At 36.6% G+C, this 16,544-nt stretch overlaps 1 protein-coding gene across 5 annotated transcripts in view; it reads right to left on the bottom strand.

Moving 5' to 3' along the window:
* MGAT4A (alpha-1,3-mannosyl-glycoprotein 4-beta-N-acetylglucosaminyltransferase A) overlaps nucleotides 1-16,544 on the bottom strand; it is a 121,846-nt gene that overhangs the window by 52,338 nt on the left and 52,964 nt on the right. For all 5 annotated transcript variants that reach the window (XR_006960338.1, XM_047069583.1, XM_047069584.1 and 2 more), the window contains exon 5: nucleotides 2,447-2,580. Coding sequence is in view for 4 of the 5 variants with exons in the window: in XM_047069583.1 (XP_046925539.1) it covers nucleotides 2,447-2,580 (134 nt within the window). In the remaining variant the exon portion in view is untranslated. The remainder of the gene's footprint in view (nucleotides 1-2,446; nucleotides 2,581-16,544) is intronic.

The following is a 16,544-nucleotide window of genomic DNA, read 5'->3' as shown; positions in this document are numbered from 1 at the left end:
AGGATGGGGGCTGGCTGCCAGGAGAGTCAACCATGTGATCAGAGGGTTGAAACTTTCAGTCCTACCCCTCTCCAACCTTTGGGGAGGGGAGACCCCTCTCCAACCTTTGGGGAGGGGAGAAGAGCTGGAGGTTGAATCAATCATCGATGGCCAATGATTTAATAAATCATTATTTCATAAATCATGTAATGAGGCCTCCATAAAAACCCAAAAGGGGGCACCTGGGTGGGTCAGTCAGTTGAGCATCTGACTTCGGCTCAGGTCATGATGTCACCGTTTGTTGGTTCAAGCCCTGTGTCAGGCTCTGTGCTGACAGCTCAGAGCCTAGAGCCTGTTTGCAATTCTGTGTCTCCCTCTCTCTCTGCCCCTCTCCCGCTTGCACTCTGTGTGTGTCTCTCTCTAAAATCAATAAACATTAAAAACAATTAAAAAAAAAACTAAAAAAAAAAAAAAAGGACAGGGTTGGACACCTTCAATGCTGGTGAATAAAGGAAGGTGCTGGGAGAGTGGCACCCTCAGACAGCATGGAAGCTCCATGCCCCTTCCTACATACACTTCCCCATGCACCTCTTCCATCTGGATGTGCATCTGTAGCCTTTAATGAATTAGCAAACTGTAAGTGTTGTGCAGAGTTCTGTAAGGCACTCTAACAAGTTAACTGAACTCAAGAAGGCACAGGGGGGAGTCTTTGGAACCTCCAATCTGTAGTTAGTTGGTCAGAAATACAAGTGACAACCTGGGCTTGCAACTGGCATCAGAAATATGTGCATATGTGGGGGTAGGGGCTGGTTTTGTGGAACTAATCCCTTAACCTAGGAGATCTGATGTTAATTTCAGGTAGATAGCATCAGAATTAGGTTAAATTGTAGGACACCTAGCTGCTGTCACAGAGGATTGCTTGGTGTGGAGGAAAGCTTCCACACATTTGCTGACTAGAAGTGTCAATAAAGTGTTTACGTAAAAGTAGAGACACACAGGGAAGAAACATACAGTAGGAAAGAACTGAATTCTTCCTGTATGGAAGAAAAAAACTGAGTTTTTCCTTTATGTAAGTGTATATTTTTTTCTTATATAGTGTTAAGGCTTTTTTCCCTCATTAAAATCAGTACAGGCTCAAAATTTTATAAAATTGTATACAAGAGAAGGTGGCATAGTCCCATAATCCCAACTCTCACGATATCTGCTACTAATCATTTGGAGTATATTCCACAAGATCATTTTCTCTATTCATCTAATTAATGCATATGTAGGAGCTATATAAATGTGTGTATGAGCCTGAATATATTTACGCATGTGCAAATGTTTCTATTGGATCAATTTTTAGAAGCAGAATGTTAGGTCACTGAGTATAGCACTTTAAATTGTAATAGCTATTGCCAAATTGCTTTCCAAGGATATTGTACCAATCTCTACCGACATACAGTATGTGATTAACAAATAAAATTTGCATAAATACAAATAGTCAAAAGACACACATAAACCAATACTTAATCCCATTTGTAAGGAAATCCAAATTAAACAAAAGCAGTATATTATTTTTATCCATCAACTTGGCATAAAAATGTAAAGACTAGTATTACATAACAGAGTGTGGGGACAGGAAAACAGTCTCTCTCACAGATTGCTGGAAGAGGGATAAACTACTTTCTCCCTTCTGGTGGAACCCTGCTGGTTCAGCTTCTGCAGGGCATTTTGGCCATGTATGAACATTTTAATGTATATAGACTATGACCTGGCAATTCCACATTTATGACTGGATCCCACATCAGTAACTACACAAGTGCCCAACAATTTACTTAGGGTAATGCACAGTACAGTCTTTAAAAAAAAGAGCAAATATTTGGAAACAGTCTAAATGTTTATCAATCAGAAATTAAATCAATTATGTTAAAACCATACAATGGAATATTTAGCAGTCATAAAAAAAATGATGTTATGATATTCGTTTTAGTAGAAAAATGTCCATGATATGAAAAAATATAGAGAAAAATCCCATTTATATATATGTATACAAGCCACAGGAAAAATATCTTAAAATGTATTTCAGAATATCAATAGTAGTTATATCTACATGGAGGAGTAACAGGTAAATTTTCATTATACATTTCTGTAATAGTTTTAAACAGTATGCATGTGTTCACTTCTACATTAAAGAAAACATTAAGAACATTATCCTTTTAAGGAACTCACTGCTCTTAAAAGATTTATATGTATAATATTATCCTATTCACAACAGATTACTGTTTGTGGATTGTTACTGCAAGAGAGAAGCTAAGGCAAACACCAGTTAGACTTACATTTAACTATGAGAAGTAATATATCATCGAAACTTTATTCATCACATTTTAAAAAGATGTTTATAAAAGCATATTAAAACATTCAATTATGGTTTCGACTCTTATAGATTATATGTGGTAAAAAAAAAAAATAAGAATTAAATAATTACCTCTCCTATGAAGACTACTATAACACAGTCCAACTTCTCTTCAGGATACAGATTATCAATAAGGGAATGAAGAGTTTCTATGAGGTAAGATTTAACTTCTCTCTTCACCGTGGGAATTCCCATTACTATTGACACTGAAAGAAAATAATGATAGTAATTATATAAAAAGATTTCACAAGACAGTATAGAGTAACACTGTATTTCAAAAGTGATTATACCCTCTCAAATTGATAGAAATAACTGAAAAATCAAAATGTACTACTCAATAATAATTGAGGAATCAAAATAAACCACAAAATAAACTACTTTACACAGAAAAATAATCGGAGGATATAAAGGGATACCCATAACAGTATAATCCTTTTTACAGGGCTTATCCATAAAATATGTCAAGGTACTGATAAAAATGAAGACATTAAACCTCACATTAAAAACAAATGACTATAAAGTGTAAACAAATATAAATTACACAACTACAAGAAACACTGAACACATCTTAAAAATTAACATCTCAGATACCATGTATATAATGCAATCAGAAGGACACAACATCCCTTCTGTGGTTTTCCTGCCAAAAATGCAAACTTCAACCTAACTATGAAGAAATATCAGACAAATCCACATTAGAGGGATAATCTACAAAATAATTGTCCAGGTACTCTCTGAAGCGTTAAGATCAGGAAAGACAAAGAAAGAACTGTCCAAGATGGCAGAAGACAAAGGAGACATGACAATTAAATGAAATATGGAATCCTGAGTTGGATCCTGGAACAGAAAAAGAAAAACAATGAAAAAAATGACAAAATCTGAATAGGATCTAAGGTGAGTCAATACTATAGCATCAATACAAAGTTCCTGGGTTTGATCATTATATTATGGTTACATAATTCGAACGTTTAGGGGAACCAGGTGAGGTATATGAAAACACTGTGTATAATATTTGTGCAACTTCTTTTAAGTCTAAAATTACATCCAGTTTTACTATAATGCTTGTTTTTCCAATGCAAATTTTTTCCTGAGTGATTAATACATCAGGCAAATATCTGAGCATAATGTGGATTTCACATGTGTTTACATGCAATTTCTCCTCTGGGACAAGCATTCACTAGGTAAACAGAAAAGTGCATCCACTTGAAATGAGTTAAAAAAACTGAACTAAGCAATGTAGAAATACATGAATGGTATATACCTCCAACCTCTACCAGCTGCCTCAGTTCACTGCATGCTAAGAACCACACCTATCCACAGCTGGTGTTGAAACTTCCACCAGATTGCATCACCTCTCAAAACCTTCCAAACTGCAACCCTTCTGAAACACATTTTAACAGGCAAACCTCAAGTATTATTCAAGGTAGAGTACTATATTGATTATAGCACTTTTGTATTAATAATTTAACATGTGTAAAACTGTGCTGTTTTTACTATGTTCTTATCTTTCTGTATGTGTAATCGACAAAGTTTCTAACTATGATACTAACTTCGTTTTTCTTCTTTTATTGCACAATTCAGCATAGCATAAATTTTAGGAATGCATATATTGTGTTACAATAGGACTGTATTTCTCAGAAAGGTTTTTTTTTGTTTTTTTTTTTAAATAACACCTTTGAAAAAGCTTTAGTATCTTGGGGCACCTGGCTGGTTCAGTTGGTTAAGCATCCAAGTCTTGATTTCGTGTCAGGTCATGATCTTGCAGTTCATGGCATCAAACCCCACATCAGGCTTGGCACTGGCAGCGCAGAGCCTGCTTGGGATTCTCTCCCTCCCTGTCTCTCTCTCTCTCTCTCTCTCTCTCTCTCTCTGCCTCTCCCCAGGCTCACTTGTGCGCGCATGCTCTCTCTCTCTCTCAAAATAAATTTTTAAAAAAGCCTTAATATGCTGTTATACAACAGTAGAGATATATTTTACAAATATTAAAAATGCTTGTCTTAATAATGAAACAATTTATTGGAAATGCTAGAAAATACTTAGAAGTCATGAAATTCTAAAGTTAGAAGGAAGCTCGAAGATCATAGCTCAATGAATCTACCACCATGATTCTGCAAATAAGAATACTAAGATCCATAATTTGGCTATATACAAAAGAATGAAACTGGAACACTTTGTTACACTATACACAAAAATAAACTCAAAACGGATTAAACACCAAAATGTGGACATGAAACCATAAAAATCCTAGAAGAGAGCATTGGCAATAACTTCTCTGACATTGGCCAGAGCAACATTTTTCTAGCAATGTGTCTCCTGAGGCAAGGGAAACAAAAGCAAAAATTAACTACATCAAAATAAAAAGCTTCTGCACATCAAAGGAAAAACTACCAACAAAACTAAAAGACAACCTACTGAGTGGGAGAAGATAATTTACAAATAATATATATGATAAGGGTTAGTATCCAAAATATATAAAGAATAAACTAAACACCAGAAAAATGAATAATCCAATTAAAAAGTGGGCAGAAGATATGAACAAATATTTCTCCAAAGGGCACCTGGGTGGCTCAGTCAGTTAAGCATCTGACTTCAGCTCAGGTCATGATCTCACGGTTTGTGAGTTCAAGTCCTGCATTGGGTGAGTTTGAGCCCCACTCCTCTCTCTCCCCCCACCCATCTCTCTCTGCCCTTCATGGGATTCTCTCTCTCTCTCTCTCCCCTTACCTCCCTGCCTTTTGCTCATTTGTGCCCTCTCTCTCAAAAAAAGAAAAAAATGTCTCCAAAGGAGACATACAGATGGCCAACAGGTACATGAAAAGATGCTCAGCATCACTCATCATCAGGGAGATGCAAATCAATACCACAATGAGATAACACCTCATATCTGTTAGAATGGCTAAAATCAACCACAAAAGAAATAGCAGGTGTTGGCGAAGACATGGAGAAAAAAGGAGCCCTCATGTACTGTTCATGGAAATGCAAACTGGTACAGCCGCTGCAGAAAACAGTATGGAGATTCCTCAAAAAATTCAAAATAGAACTACCCTATGATCCAGTAATTGGACTATTTGGTATTTACCCAAAGAATATGAAGTCACTAATTCAAAAAGATATGCATCCCTATGTTTATTGCAACATTATTTACAATAGCCAAACAACAGAAGCAGCCCAGTGTCCATAGATTGATGAAAGGATAAAGATGTGGTGTATATTTATACAATGGACTATTACTCAGCCATAAAAAGAACGCAATCTTGCCATTTGCAACAACATGGAAGGACCTAGAGAATATAATGTTCAGTGAAATAAGTCAGAGAAAGACAAATACCATATGATTTCACCCATGGGTATAATTTAAGAAATAAAACAAACAAAAAAAGAGATAAACCAAAAACAGATGGTTACCAGAAGGGAGGTGAGTGGGAGAATGAATGAAATAGGTGGTGAGGAATAAAGAGGACATTTACCATGATAAGCACTGAGTAATATATAAAAATCACTATATTGTATACCTGAAACTAATTTAACACTATATATTAACTATATTGGAATTAAAATTTAAAAAGAAATACCAACCCCCCCTCAAAAAAAAAAGAATACTAAGATCCAAATGGTTTAAAAGATATCCCCAAAAATCTATGCCATAGTCTTCTCTTCCATTTTGAGATGAAGAGCTTCCAGGAGCTCAAGAGATCTGTCATATTGGGACTTCTGGGCAGTCCCATCTGGGAAGATGGCAGAGTAGGAAGATGCTGAGCTCATGTACACACTGAGACAAAAGCTACATCAGTGCAACTAACTCTGAAAAAGACTCAAAGACTGGCAGAACAGACTTTCCAGTTAATCACAGAGAATGCCACATTGAAAAGCATAGGAGGGGTGGAAACGCACCTAGGAACCAAACCCCAGTAAGACTAACCCCAAACAGAAGGGAAAGGAGCAGAACCCATACCAAGCACCACAGGCAGGAACCCACACTGGAGAGATGGGTCCCCATAACATTTGGCTTTGAAAACCAGTGGGGCTTAACTTCCAGAGTTTTTATAATCAAGAGGTACTTAACTCCAGGTACTTTAAAACCAGGTGGTTTAGCTCCAGGAGAGCTGGAGATCAATAGGAAGCTAAGTCCCTACGCTTAAAGAGCCAGCATAACAACCCTGCAGAGACACTGCAAGGAAGCAGCAGTTTGAAAAGTGCCTAGGGTAACTCAGATTTTGCACTGCAGGGGAAGGAATCTCCAGGAGACTTCTCCCAGAACAGAAGTGCTAGCAAGTGCCATTCTTTTACCCGTCTCCCCCATTTTCCCTGCCTACATAGCTAGACACTTGCAGAAACCAGCACAAACACTCCCCACTTATCTTGCTAGTACCAAGTGCCCCACCTCTGCATTCCCCTTCAGAGGCACCCCATCCAACCCAACCCACTTAGCAGGCATCCCTCCAAAGCCACTTTTTTTTTTTTTAAACGTTTATTATTGAGAGACAGAAACAGAGCATGAACATGGGAGGGGCAGAGAGAGGAGGAGACACAGAATCTGAAGCAGGCTCCAGGCTCTGAGCTGTCAGCACAGAGCCTGATGCAGGGCTCGAAATCACAAACCACGAGATCATGACCTGAGCCAAAGTCGGATGCTTAATCGACTGAGCCACCCAAGGGCCCCTCCACTTCTGCCCCAATGCACCATGCAAGCAACCCTAGCAGGGACCAGAGCCGCTCCAAAGTGACTCCTGCCCTGGAGAGAGGGGGTTATAACCATACAAACCAGTGTGCTCACGGTCCCAGCAGCCAAACCTTATAGCTGACAGTACAGAGATAGTGCCCTGCGGTTCACTGCAACTGCAGTCCCACCACATGGACTTAATGGCAGGCACCTGGTCTGACTGCTGACCTACTACAAAAGCCCACTAAGAGCACAGACACTAAATCCTGCCCAATGTGCCCCAAATAGGTAAAGTGGGCCTTTGCCGTCAAATGGACTGAAGGCAAATGCAGCTCAGTCACACAGTAGGGCCTACACAGCCACACGGGAGATACCCCTGAAGTGCCTGGTTCCGGCAAACAGAGGTTATTGTGCTCCAAGGCACCACAGGACCTCTTCTTCATAAGGCTACTACTTGCAAGAGCAGGAAGATACAGCTGACTTCTCTAATAGGCAGAAACAAACACAGAGTTAGACAAAATGAAGAGATAGAGCAATATGGCCCAAATGAAAGAATAGGACAAAATCACAGCAAGAGAGCTAATTGAAATGGAGACAGGCAAATGCCTGATAAAGAATTCAAATTAATGGTCATAAAGATACTCATTGAACTTGAGAAAAGAGTGGAGGATCTCAGTAAGACCCTCAACAAAGATACAGAAAATATAAAAAAGAACCAGTCAGAGATAAAAAATTCAATATCTGAAGTACAAAATACACCAGAGTAAATCAGTAGCAGCATTAAGAAGGTAAAACCAAGCAGTGATCTGGAAGAGAGAGTAATGGAAAACATCCAAGCTGAACATGAAAAAGAAAATAAGAAAAATAAAAAATGAGAATAGGTTCAGGGAACTCAACGATATCATCAAGTATAGTAACGTTCACATTACAGGGATCCCAGAAGGAGAGGGAAGGTGAAGAAAAGTTATTTGAAGAAATAATCACGCAAAATGTCCCTAATCTAGGGAAGGAATCAGACATCCAGACCCAGGAGGCACAGAGAGCCCCCAACAAAATTTACACAAGGAGTTCCACACCAAGACACATAATAATTAAAATGACAAAAAGGAGTGATAAAGGGAGAATTTTAATAGCAGCAAGAGAAAACCATTATATATAAGAGAAACCATATAAGTCTATCAGCTGATTTTAAAACAAACTCCTCAAGGCAGAAGGGAGTGGCATGATATATTCAAAATCCTGAAAGGATAAAATATGTAATCAAGAAATCTCTACTCAGCAAGGCAATCATTCAGAACAGAAAAAGAGATAATGAGTTTCCCAGATAAACAAAAGTTAAAGGAGTTCATCACCACTAAACCTGCCTTACAAAAAAAATGTTAAAGGTAACTCTTTGAGTAGAAAGAAAAGGCCATTAAGTGTAAGAAAATTATGAAAGGAAAACAGTTTCACAGGTAAATACAAAAATATAATAAAAGTAGTAGATAATCACTAATAAAACCAGTATGAAGGTTAAAGCACAAAGGCAGTAAAATTAATTATAACTATAAAAATCAGTCAAGAGAGTAATAGAATAAAAGTATGTATGACATCACATACATAATATGTAAGAATGGGGTAGCAAAAATTCAGTGCTTTTAAAATGGGTTCAAAAACTTAAGTAACCATCAATTTACTATAGACTGACATCCACATAAGATGTTCTAAATGAACCTAATGGTAACAAATAAAAAACCTATCACACACACACACACCACACACGAGAGAGAGAGAGAGAGAGAGAGAGAGAGAGAGAGAGAGAGAAGGAATCCAAGTGTAACACTACAGAAATCCATCAAACCACAGAGGAAAAAACTAGAGCAGAAAAAACCAGAACTACAAAACAACCAGAAAACAAGTAACAAAATGGCAGTAAGTACAAACTTATCAATAACTACTTTAAATGTAAATGGACTAAATACTCCAATCAAAAGACATAAAGTGACTGAACAGATAAAAAAAGCAAGACCCATCTATATGCTGCCTGTAAGAGACTCATTTCAGACTTAAAGACATGCAGATTGACAGTGAAGGGATGGAAAAACATTTATTACACAAATGGAAGTGAAAACAAAACTGGGAAAGTCATATTTAAATTAGACAAAACAGACTGTAAAACAGAGACTATAAAGAGACAAAGGACACTACATAATGACATAGGGAACAATCCAACAAAAGGATACAACAATTGTAAATATTTATGCATCCAACATGGAAGAACCTAAATACATAAAATAACTATTAACAGACATAAAGGAAGAAATTGACAGTACTATAATAATAGTAAGGGACACCCCATTTACAGTAATGGATAGATCATCCAGACAGAAAATCAACAAAGAAACAGTGGCTTTGAATGACATATTAGATATATTCAGAACATTCAATCCAAAAACAGAAGACTACACATTCTTTTCAAGGGGATACGGAACATTCTCCATAATATACCATATGTTTAGACCATAAAACATGTCTCAATAAATTCAAAAAGACTGAAATCATGTCACCCATCTTTTCTAACCACAATAGTATGAAACTAGAAATCAATTACAAGAAAAAATCTGTAAAGAATACAAATACATTGAGTATAAATAACAAGCTACTGAACAATGAATGATTCAACCAAAAAATCAAAGAGGAAATAAAAAAAATACATAGAGAACATGAAAATGAAAACACAACAGTCCAAAATCTTTGGGAAACAGCAAAAGCTGCTCCAAAAGAAAAGCTTATAGCAACACAAGGCTACCTCAAGAAACAAGAAAAATCTCAAGTAAACAAACTAACCTAACACTCAAAGGAGCTAGAAAAAGAACAAACAAGGTCCAATGCCAGTAGTATAAAGGAAATAATAAAGATTAGATCAGAAATAACTCAGAGACTTTAAAAACAACAGGACAGATCAATCAAACCAGGAGCTGGTTCTTGCAAAAGATCAAGAAAATTAATATACCTTTAGTCAGACTCATCAAGAGAGAGACTCCAATAAACAAAATTAGACTCCAATAAATTAAAATTAAAACAAAGGAGAAATAACAACATCACAGAAATAAAAAGGTTTATAAGAGTATTATGAAAAATTATATGCCAACAAATTGGACAAGCTAGGAGAAATGGATAAATTCCTTCCAAAACTGAATCAGGAAGAAAGAAAATTTGAACATACTGATTACTGGCAGTAAAACTGAATCAGTAATGAAAAAAAAACCTCCCCTAAAACATAAGTCCAGGACCAGATGGGTTTCCAGGTGAATTCTACCAAATATTTAAAGAAAAGTTAATACCTATTCTTCTCAATTTATCCAAAAAAAAAATAGAAGAGGAAGGAAAGCTTCCAAATTCATTCTACTATGAGTCCAGCATTACTGTCATACCAAAACCAGATAAAGACACTACAAAAAAAGAAAACTAAAACCCAGTATCTCTAATGAACATAGATGAAAAAATCCTCAACAAAATATTAGCAAACTGAATCTAACAATAAACAAAAAAATCATTCACCACAATCATGGGGAATTTATTCCAGGGATGCAAAGGTGGTTCAAAATATTCATAAACCTATCAACATGATAGATCATATTAACAAAAGAAAAGATTAAAAACCATATAATCATCTCAATAGATGAAAAAAAAGCATTTGACAAAATCCAGTATCTGTTATGATAAAAACTCAACAATGGGGATCCTGGGTGACTCGGTTGTTAAGCACCCAACTTCGTCTCAGGTCATGATCTCATGGTGCATGAGTTTGAGCCCCATGTCTGGCTCTGTGCTGACAGCACAGAGCCTGAAGCCCACTTTGAGTTCTGTGTCTCCCTCACTCTCTGCCCCTCCCCTGCTCATACTCTCTCTCTCAAAAATAAACATTAAAAAAAAAAAAACCTCAACAAAGTAGGTTTAGATGGAACATATCACAACATAATAAACACCATATATGAAAAATCCACAGTTAGCACCACACCCAATGGTGAAACATTGAAAGATACTCTCTAAAATCAGGAACAAGACAAGGATGTCCACTCTCACCACTATTATTCAACCCAGTATTGGAAGTCTTAGCTGCAGCAATCAAACAAGAATAAGAAATAAAAGGCATCCAAATTGGTAAGGAAGAAGGAAAACTTTTACTATGTGCAGATGACATATTATACATAGAAAACTAAAGACTCAACCAAAAAACTACTAGAATTGCCAAATGAATTTGGTAAAGTCACAGTATACAAAATATAAGGAAATCAATTGTATTTCTATATACTAACAGCAGAAAAAGAAATCAGGGTGTGCCTGGGTGGGTCAGTCAGTTGAGTGTCTGAATCTTAATTTTGGCTCAGGTAACGATCCCAAGGTTGTAGGATCAAGCCCCATGTCAGGCTCTATGCTGAGCGTGGAGTCTGCTTGAGATTCTCTCTGTCCCTCTCTCTCCCTCTGTCACTGTCCTCTGCTCGTGAATGCTCTCTCTAAAATTAATTAGTTAATTAATTAAAAAAATGAAATTTAAAAAAGAGAAATTAAGAAAATCCCATTTACAATTGCACCAAAAAGAATAAAATACTGAGGAATACACTTAACAAGGAGGTGAAAGACTACTCTGAAAACTAAAAACCAATTATGAAAGGAAGAACTGAAGATGACAAAAATGGAAACATATTCCATGCTCATGGATTACAAGAATCCACACTGCTAAAATGTTTATACTACCCAAAGCAATCTACAGAGTCCATGCAATTTGTATCAAACTAACAACAGCATTTTTCACAGAACTAAAACAAAGAATTCTAAAGTTTGTATGGAACTACAAAAGACCCTAAATAGGCAAAAGAACCCTGAGAATGAACAAAACTGGAGGTATCACAATCCCACATTTCAAGATATACTCAAAGCTATCCTTATCAAAATAGTGTGGGTACTGGCACAAAAACTGACACAAAGACCAATGGAACAGAATTAGAGAACCTAGAAATAAACCCACACTTATATGGTCAATTAATCTATGACAAACGAGGCAATATACAATAGGAATGGCACCTGGCTGGCTCAGTCAGTTAAGCATCCAACTCTTAATTTCAGCTCAGGTCATGATCCCAGGATCGTGGGATCCAAGCCCACTGTAGGGCCCACTACTGAGCGAGGACTGTTTAAGATTTTTTCTCTCTCTCCCCCCCCGTCCCTCTCCTATGCTCTTGCTCTCTCTCTCTCTCTCTCAAATTAAAATAAGTTTTTTTAATTAAAAAAAAAACAGAATATGCAATGAGAGAGAGAGTCTCTTCAGTAAACAGTGTTGGGAAAACTGGACAGCTACATGCAAAAGAATGAAACTGGACCACTTTCTTATACCATACACAAAAATGAATTCAAAATGGATTAAAGACCTGTGAGACATGAAACTATAAAACTCCTAAAAGAAAAGATAGGCAGTAGTAATCTCTTGGACACTGGTCTTAACATTTTTATGGGTCTGTATCCTCAGGCGAGGGAAACAAAGGCAAAAATAAACTATTGAGACTATACAAAAAATAAAAAGCTTTTGCACAGCAAAGGAAACAATCAACAAAATAAAAAGACAATGCAGTGTATGGGAGAAGATAGTTTTGGAAATGATATATCCAGTAAGTGGTTCATAATCTAAAATATATAAAGAACTTCCTACAACTGAACACCAAAAAACCCCACAAATAATCTAATTAAAAAGTGGGCAGAGGACCTGAGAAGACAATTTTCCAAAGAGGACATACATGTCCAAGAGACATAAAAAGATGTTCAACATCATTCATTATCAGAGAAATGCAAATCAAAACCACAACGAGGTATTACCTCATACTTCTAGAATGGCCAAAATCAAAAAGACAAAAAAATAGCAAGTGTTGGCAGGGATATACAGAAAGACAAACCCTCATGCACTGTTTGTGGGAATGCAAGCTGGTGCAGCCACTGTGGAAAACAGGATGGAGGTTCCTCAAAAAATTAATAATAGAACTACCATATGATCCAGTAATTCCACTACTGGGTACCCAAAGAAAAGGAAAACACTAATTCGAAAATATATATGCACTCCTACGTTTAATGCAGCATTATTTACAATAGCCAAGATATGGAAGCAATCTAAGTTTCTATCCATAAATGAATGGATAAGGAAGATGCAGTATATACATACAATGGAATATTACTCAGCCATAAAAAAGAACAAGATCTTGCCATTTGCAACAACATGGATGTACCTAGAAGGTTAACGGTAAGTGAAATAAGTCAGACAAAGACAAATAGCATATGCACTCACATGTGCAATTTAAGAAAACAAAACAAAACAAGACAAAAAAATGGACTCTTCAATACAGAGAGTAAGCTGGTGGTTGCCAAACAGGAGGTGGGTGAGGGGATGAGTAAAACAGATCAAGAGGATTAAGAGTACACTTATGATGAGCACTGAGTAATGTATAGAATTATTAAATCTTTATACTGTACACCTGAAATTTATACTTCAATTTTAAAATTAAATTAATTAAATAAAATAAAACTATTTAAAAAAGAGATTTGCCCTATTTGTTCCAAACATTCTTACTGAACACCTATCAAATGCAAGACATTATTCTAGGTGATAGGCATAATAGTGAACGAGGTTCCTGCCCTCAGGGAATTTACATTCTAGAAAAGGGGAAAAGATAAATAATATAATCTTAGAGGGTGATATGTACCATACAAATTAAAATATGGCAATATTAAAAAGAGTGGGTGGGGAACAGGGGAAGAGACAGGTATCTCTATAGTGAGGTAATGGAAGGCCTCTCTTATGTCAACATAACTGATAACTAATGATGAGAAAGAGCAGAGGAAGAAGACTCCAGAAGAAAAAACAGCAAGGCGTCAAAGAAAGAATGATCTTAACAGAGTGAAGAAATAGAACAGAATGTATTGAAAGCAGAATGAGCCTAGATTCAGAGAATTAGTTAGAGTCTTAACTGAGTATAAGAGAGAGCCATTGTAAAGTTGTAAGTAGGGGAGTGACATTTTCCAATTTTTAATTTTAAAAGACTACCAAATTTTGTGGCAAACAGATACAAAAGCATTCAGAGTAAAAGCATTTTGGGAAGTTAGGTGGTCTGCAGGGAACGAGGGTGGCTCAGTCGGTTAAGCATTCAACTCTTGATTTTGGCTCAGGTCATCATCTCACAGTTCGTGAGATCTAGCCCTGTGTCTGACTCTGCACCTGTCAGTGAAGAGCCTGCTTAATACTCATTCTCCCTCTCTCTGCCTCTCCCCAGCTCACTGCATACACACTCTCTCTTCCTCAAAATAAATAAATAAATAAAACTTTTAAGTATTTTATTTTTATTATTTTTAAAATGTTTATTTATTTTTGAGAGAGAGAGAACGTGCAAGCAGGGGAGGGGAGAGAGAGAGGGAAATACAGAATCTGAAGCAGGCGCCAGTCTCTGAGCTATCAGTACAGAGCCCAATGCGGGGCTCAAACTCACAAAATGTGAGATCATGACCTGAGCCAAAGTTGGGCACTTACCGACTGAGCCACCCAGGTGCCCCCAAAAAACTTCTTAAAAAAAGAAGTTAGATGGTCTGAAATAGGGTCTGGAAAAGGGGATGAGTGGATGAATTTGGGATATATTTTGGAGACAGTTACCAATAGGGCTTAAGACTAGAGAAAATAAGAAAGAGGAATAACTGTGACCTGATTAAATGGATGAGAACACCACAACTGAGGAGGAAAGTGTTCTAAATCAAGATTTCTGTTTTATTCTGAGATTCCTACAGGCAGGATGAGTTACCCTGGAAGCAGATTCCCATATACAGTGGACTCTTGAACGTGGGTTTGAACTGTGCAGGTGCACTTATAAGTGGACTTTTCTCAGTAAATACAGTCCAGCACTATAAATGTATTTTCTCTGCTTTATGATTTTCTTAACATTTTCTTTTTTCTTGCTTACTTTATGGTAAGAATACAGTATGTGATACACATAATAAAAAATAGGTATGTTAAGCAACAGTTTATGTTACTGGTAATGCTTAATGGTCAACAGGCCATTAGCAGTTAAGTTTTGGGGGAGTCAAAGTTATACATGCATTTTTGACTGTGCGGTATGAGGGGGTGGTCAGTGCCTCTAACCTCACATGGTTCTAAGGTCAACTTTACCTCAGAATTTAAATTAAAAATATTTTAAGTGTTTAGAATACAGGCTAAAAATGTAACAACTGTCCTGTGAAGCATTCCAAAGAAATGTTAGTTCATACAGAGTTCAAAGACTTTGTTTATGGAAAAATAAAATACATACTGACCCAGAGCATGCAAACAAAAATGATATAAAATAATAATGCAAACTCTATCCCTATCATGGTCTTGAGTTGTTTTGTTTCTGTTTTAAGTTTAAAAGGCATGTGTAGAGAAGAAACCATTTCTCCCCAAATATACTGTCTGAGATCCGAAATGTAAATTCTTTAGTTTAAAACCAAGGCACTCAAGATATCCAAAAGCAATAAAAATGAAAATACTAGGGGCACCTGGGTGGTTTAGTCACTTAAGCGTCTGACTCTTGATTTTGGCTCAGGTCATGATCTTACAGTTAGTGAGTTCGAGCCCCGTATTGGTCTCCACGCTGACAGCATGGAGCCTGCTTAGGATTCTCTACCTCTCTCTCTTAAAATAAGTAAACTTGAAAAACTTTTAGTTAAAAAAAAATTAAAATACTAATTCCAGCTAAACCTACAGAATTAAAGGTATTCAGGTTTGTGGTAATTCACAAAATTACCACAAAATTTTTTTTTCATGCCTTCTGGACCAAGGTAAGATTGCCCTTTCTAGTCCACTTGTTCTTCTAGTCCACAACATACTTTTATGGTTTATAATCTAGAAAATGTATGTATTCTAAGGCAGGAGAGTTCAGAATAAATATATCAGCAATCTGAACAAAATGGCTATATCATCCTTTTAGGGAGAAGCAAGGTGGACCAAGGAACCCAACAGAAATAGAGCCAAAAGGTTGAACTCAGTGCTTTGTTCCACTTATTAACTGTCCAATATTTCCTATTCAATTGTGCAGTATCTGTGATACATCTATTATGTACTAGACAATCTAAAATACAGTTGTAAAATAGGACAGAGCTATCAACTGTTGTTATTTTGGTTTTCTTCAACCTTCCTGATAAGTTTTCAAATTCTAGTCCTTCCTTTAAAATTAAGAAAAATTCTGGGGTGCCTGGGTGGCTCAGTTGGTTAAGAATCCGATTTCAGCTCGGGTCATGATCTCACATTCATGAGATCGAGCCCCACATTGAGCTATGAACTGACAGTGTGGAGCCTGCTTGGGATTCTCTCTCACCCTCTCTCCCTGCTCCTGTCCCACCCCCAAAATAAATAAATACACTTAAAAAAAATCTTTAAAATCAAGAAAAATTTAGGAACAATCTTAATTTTGGATCCTCCATCTTCAATCACTACTCTACCTTCTATTATAACTTAATTATTCT

Source organism: Lynx rufus, unplaced genomic scaffold (assembly GCF_022079265.1).
Source record: "Lynx rufus isolate CCGP_SWC_20201006 ecotype Redwood Valley unplaced genomic scaffold, mLynRuf1.p SCAF_8, whole genome shotgun sequence".
Classification (NCBI taxonomy): domain Eukaryota; kingdom Metazoa; phylum Chordata; class Mammalia; order Carnivora; family Felidae; genus Lynx; species Lynx rufus.
This window is presented reverse-complemented; position numbering and strand designations above follow the sequence as displayed.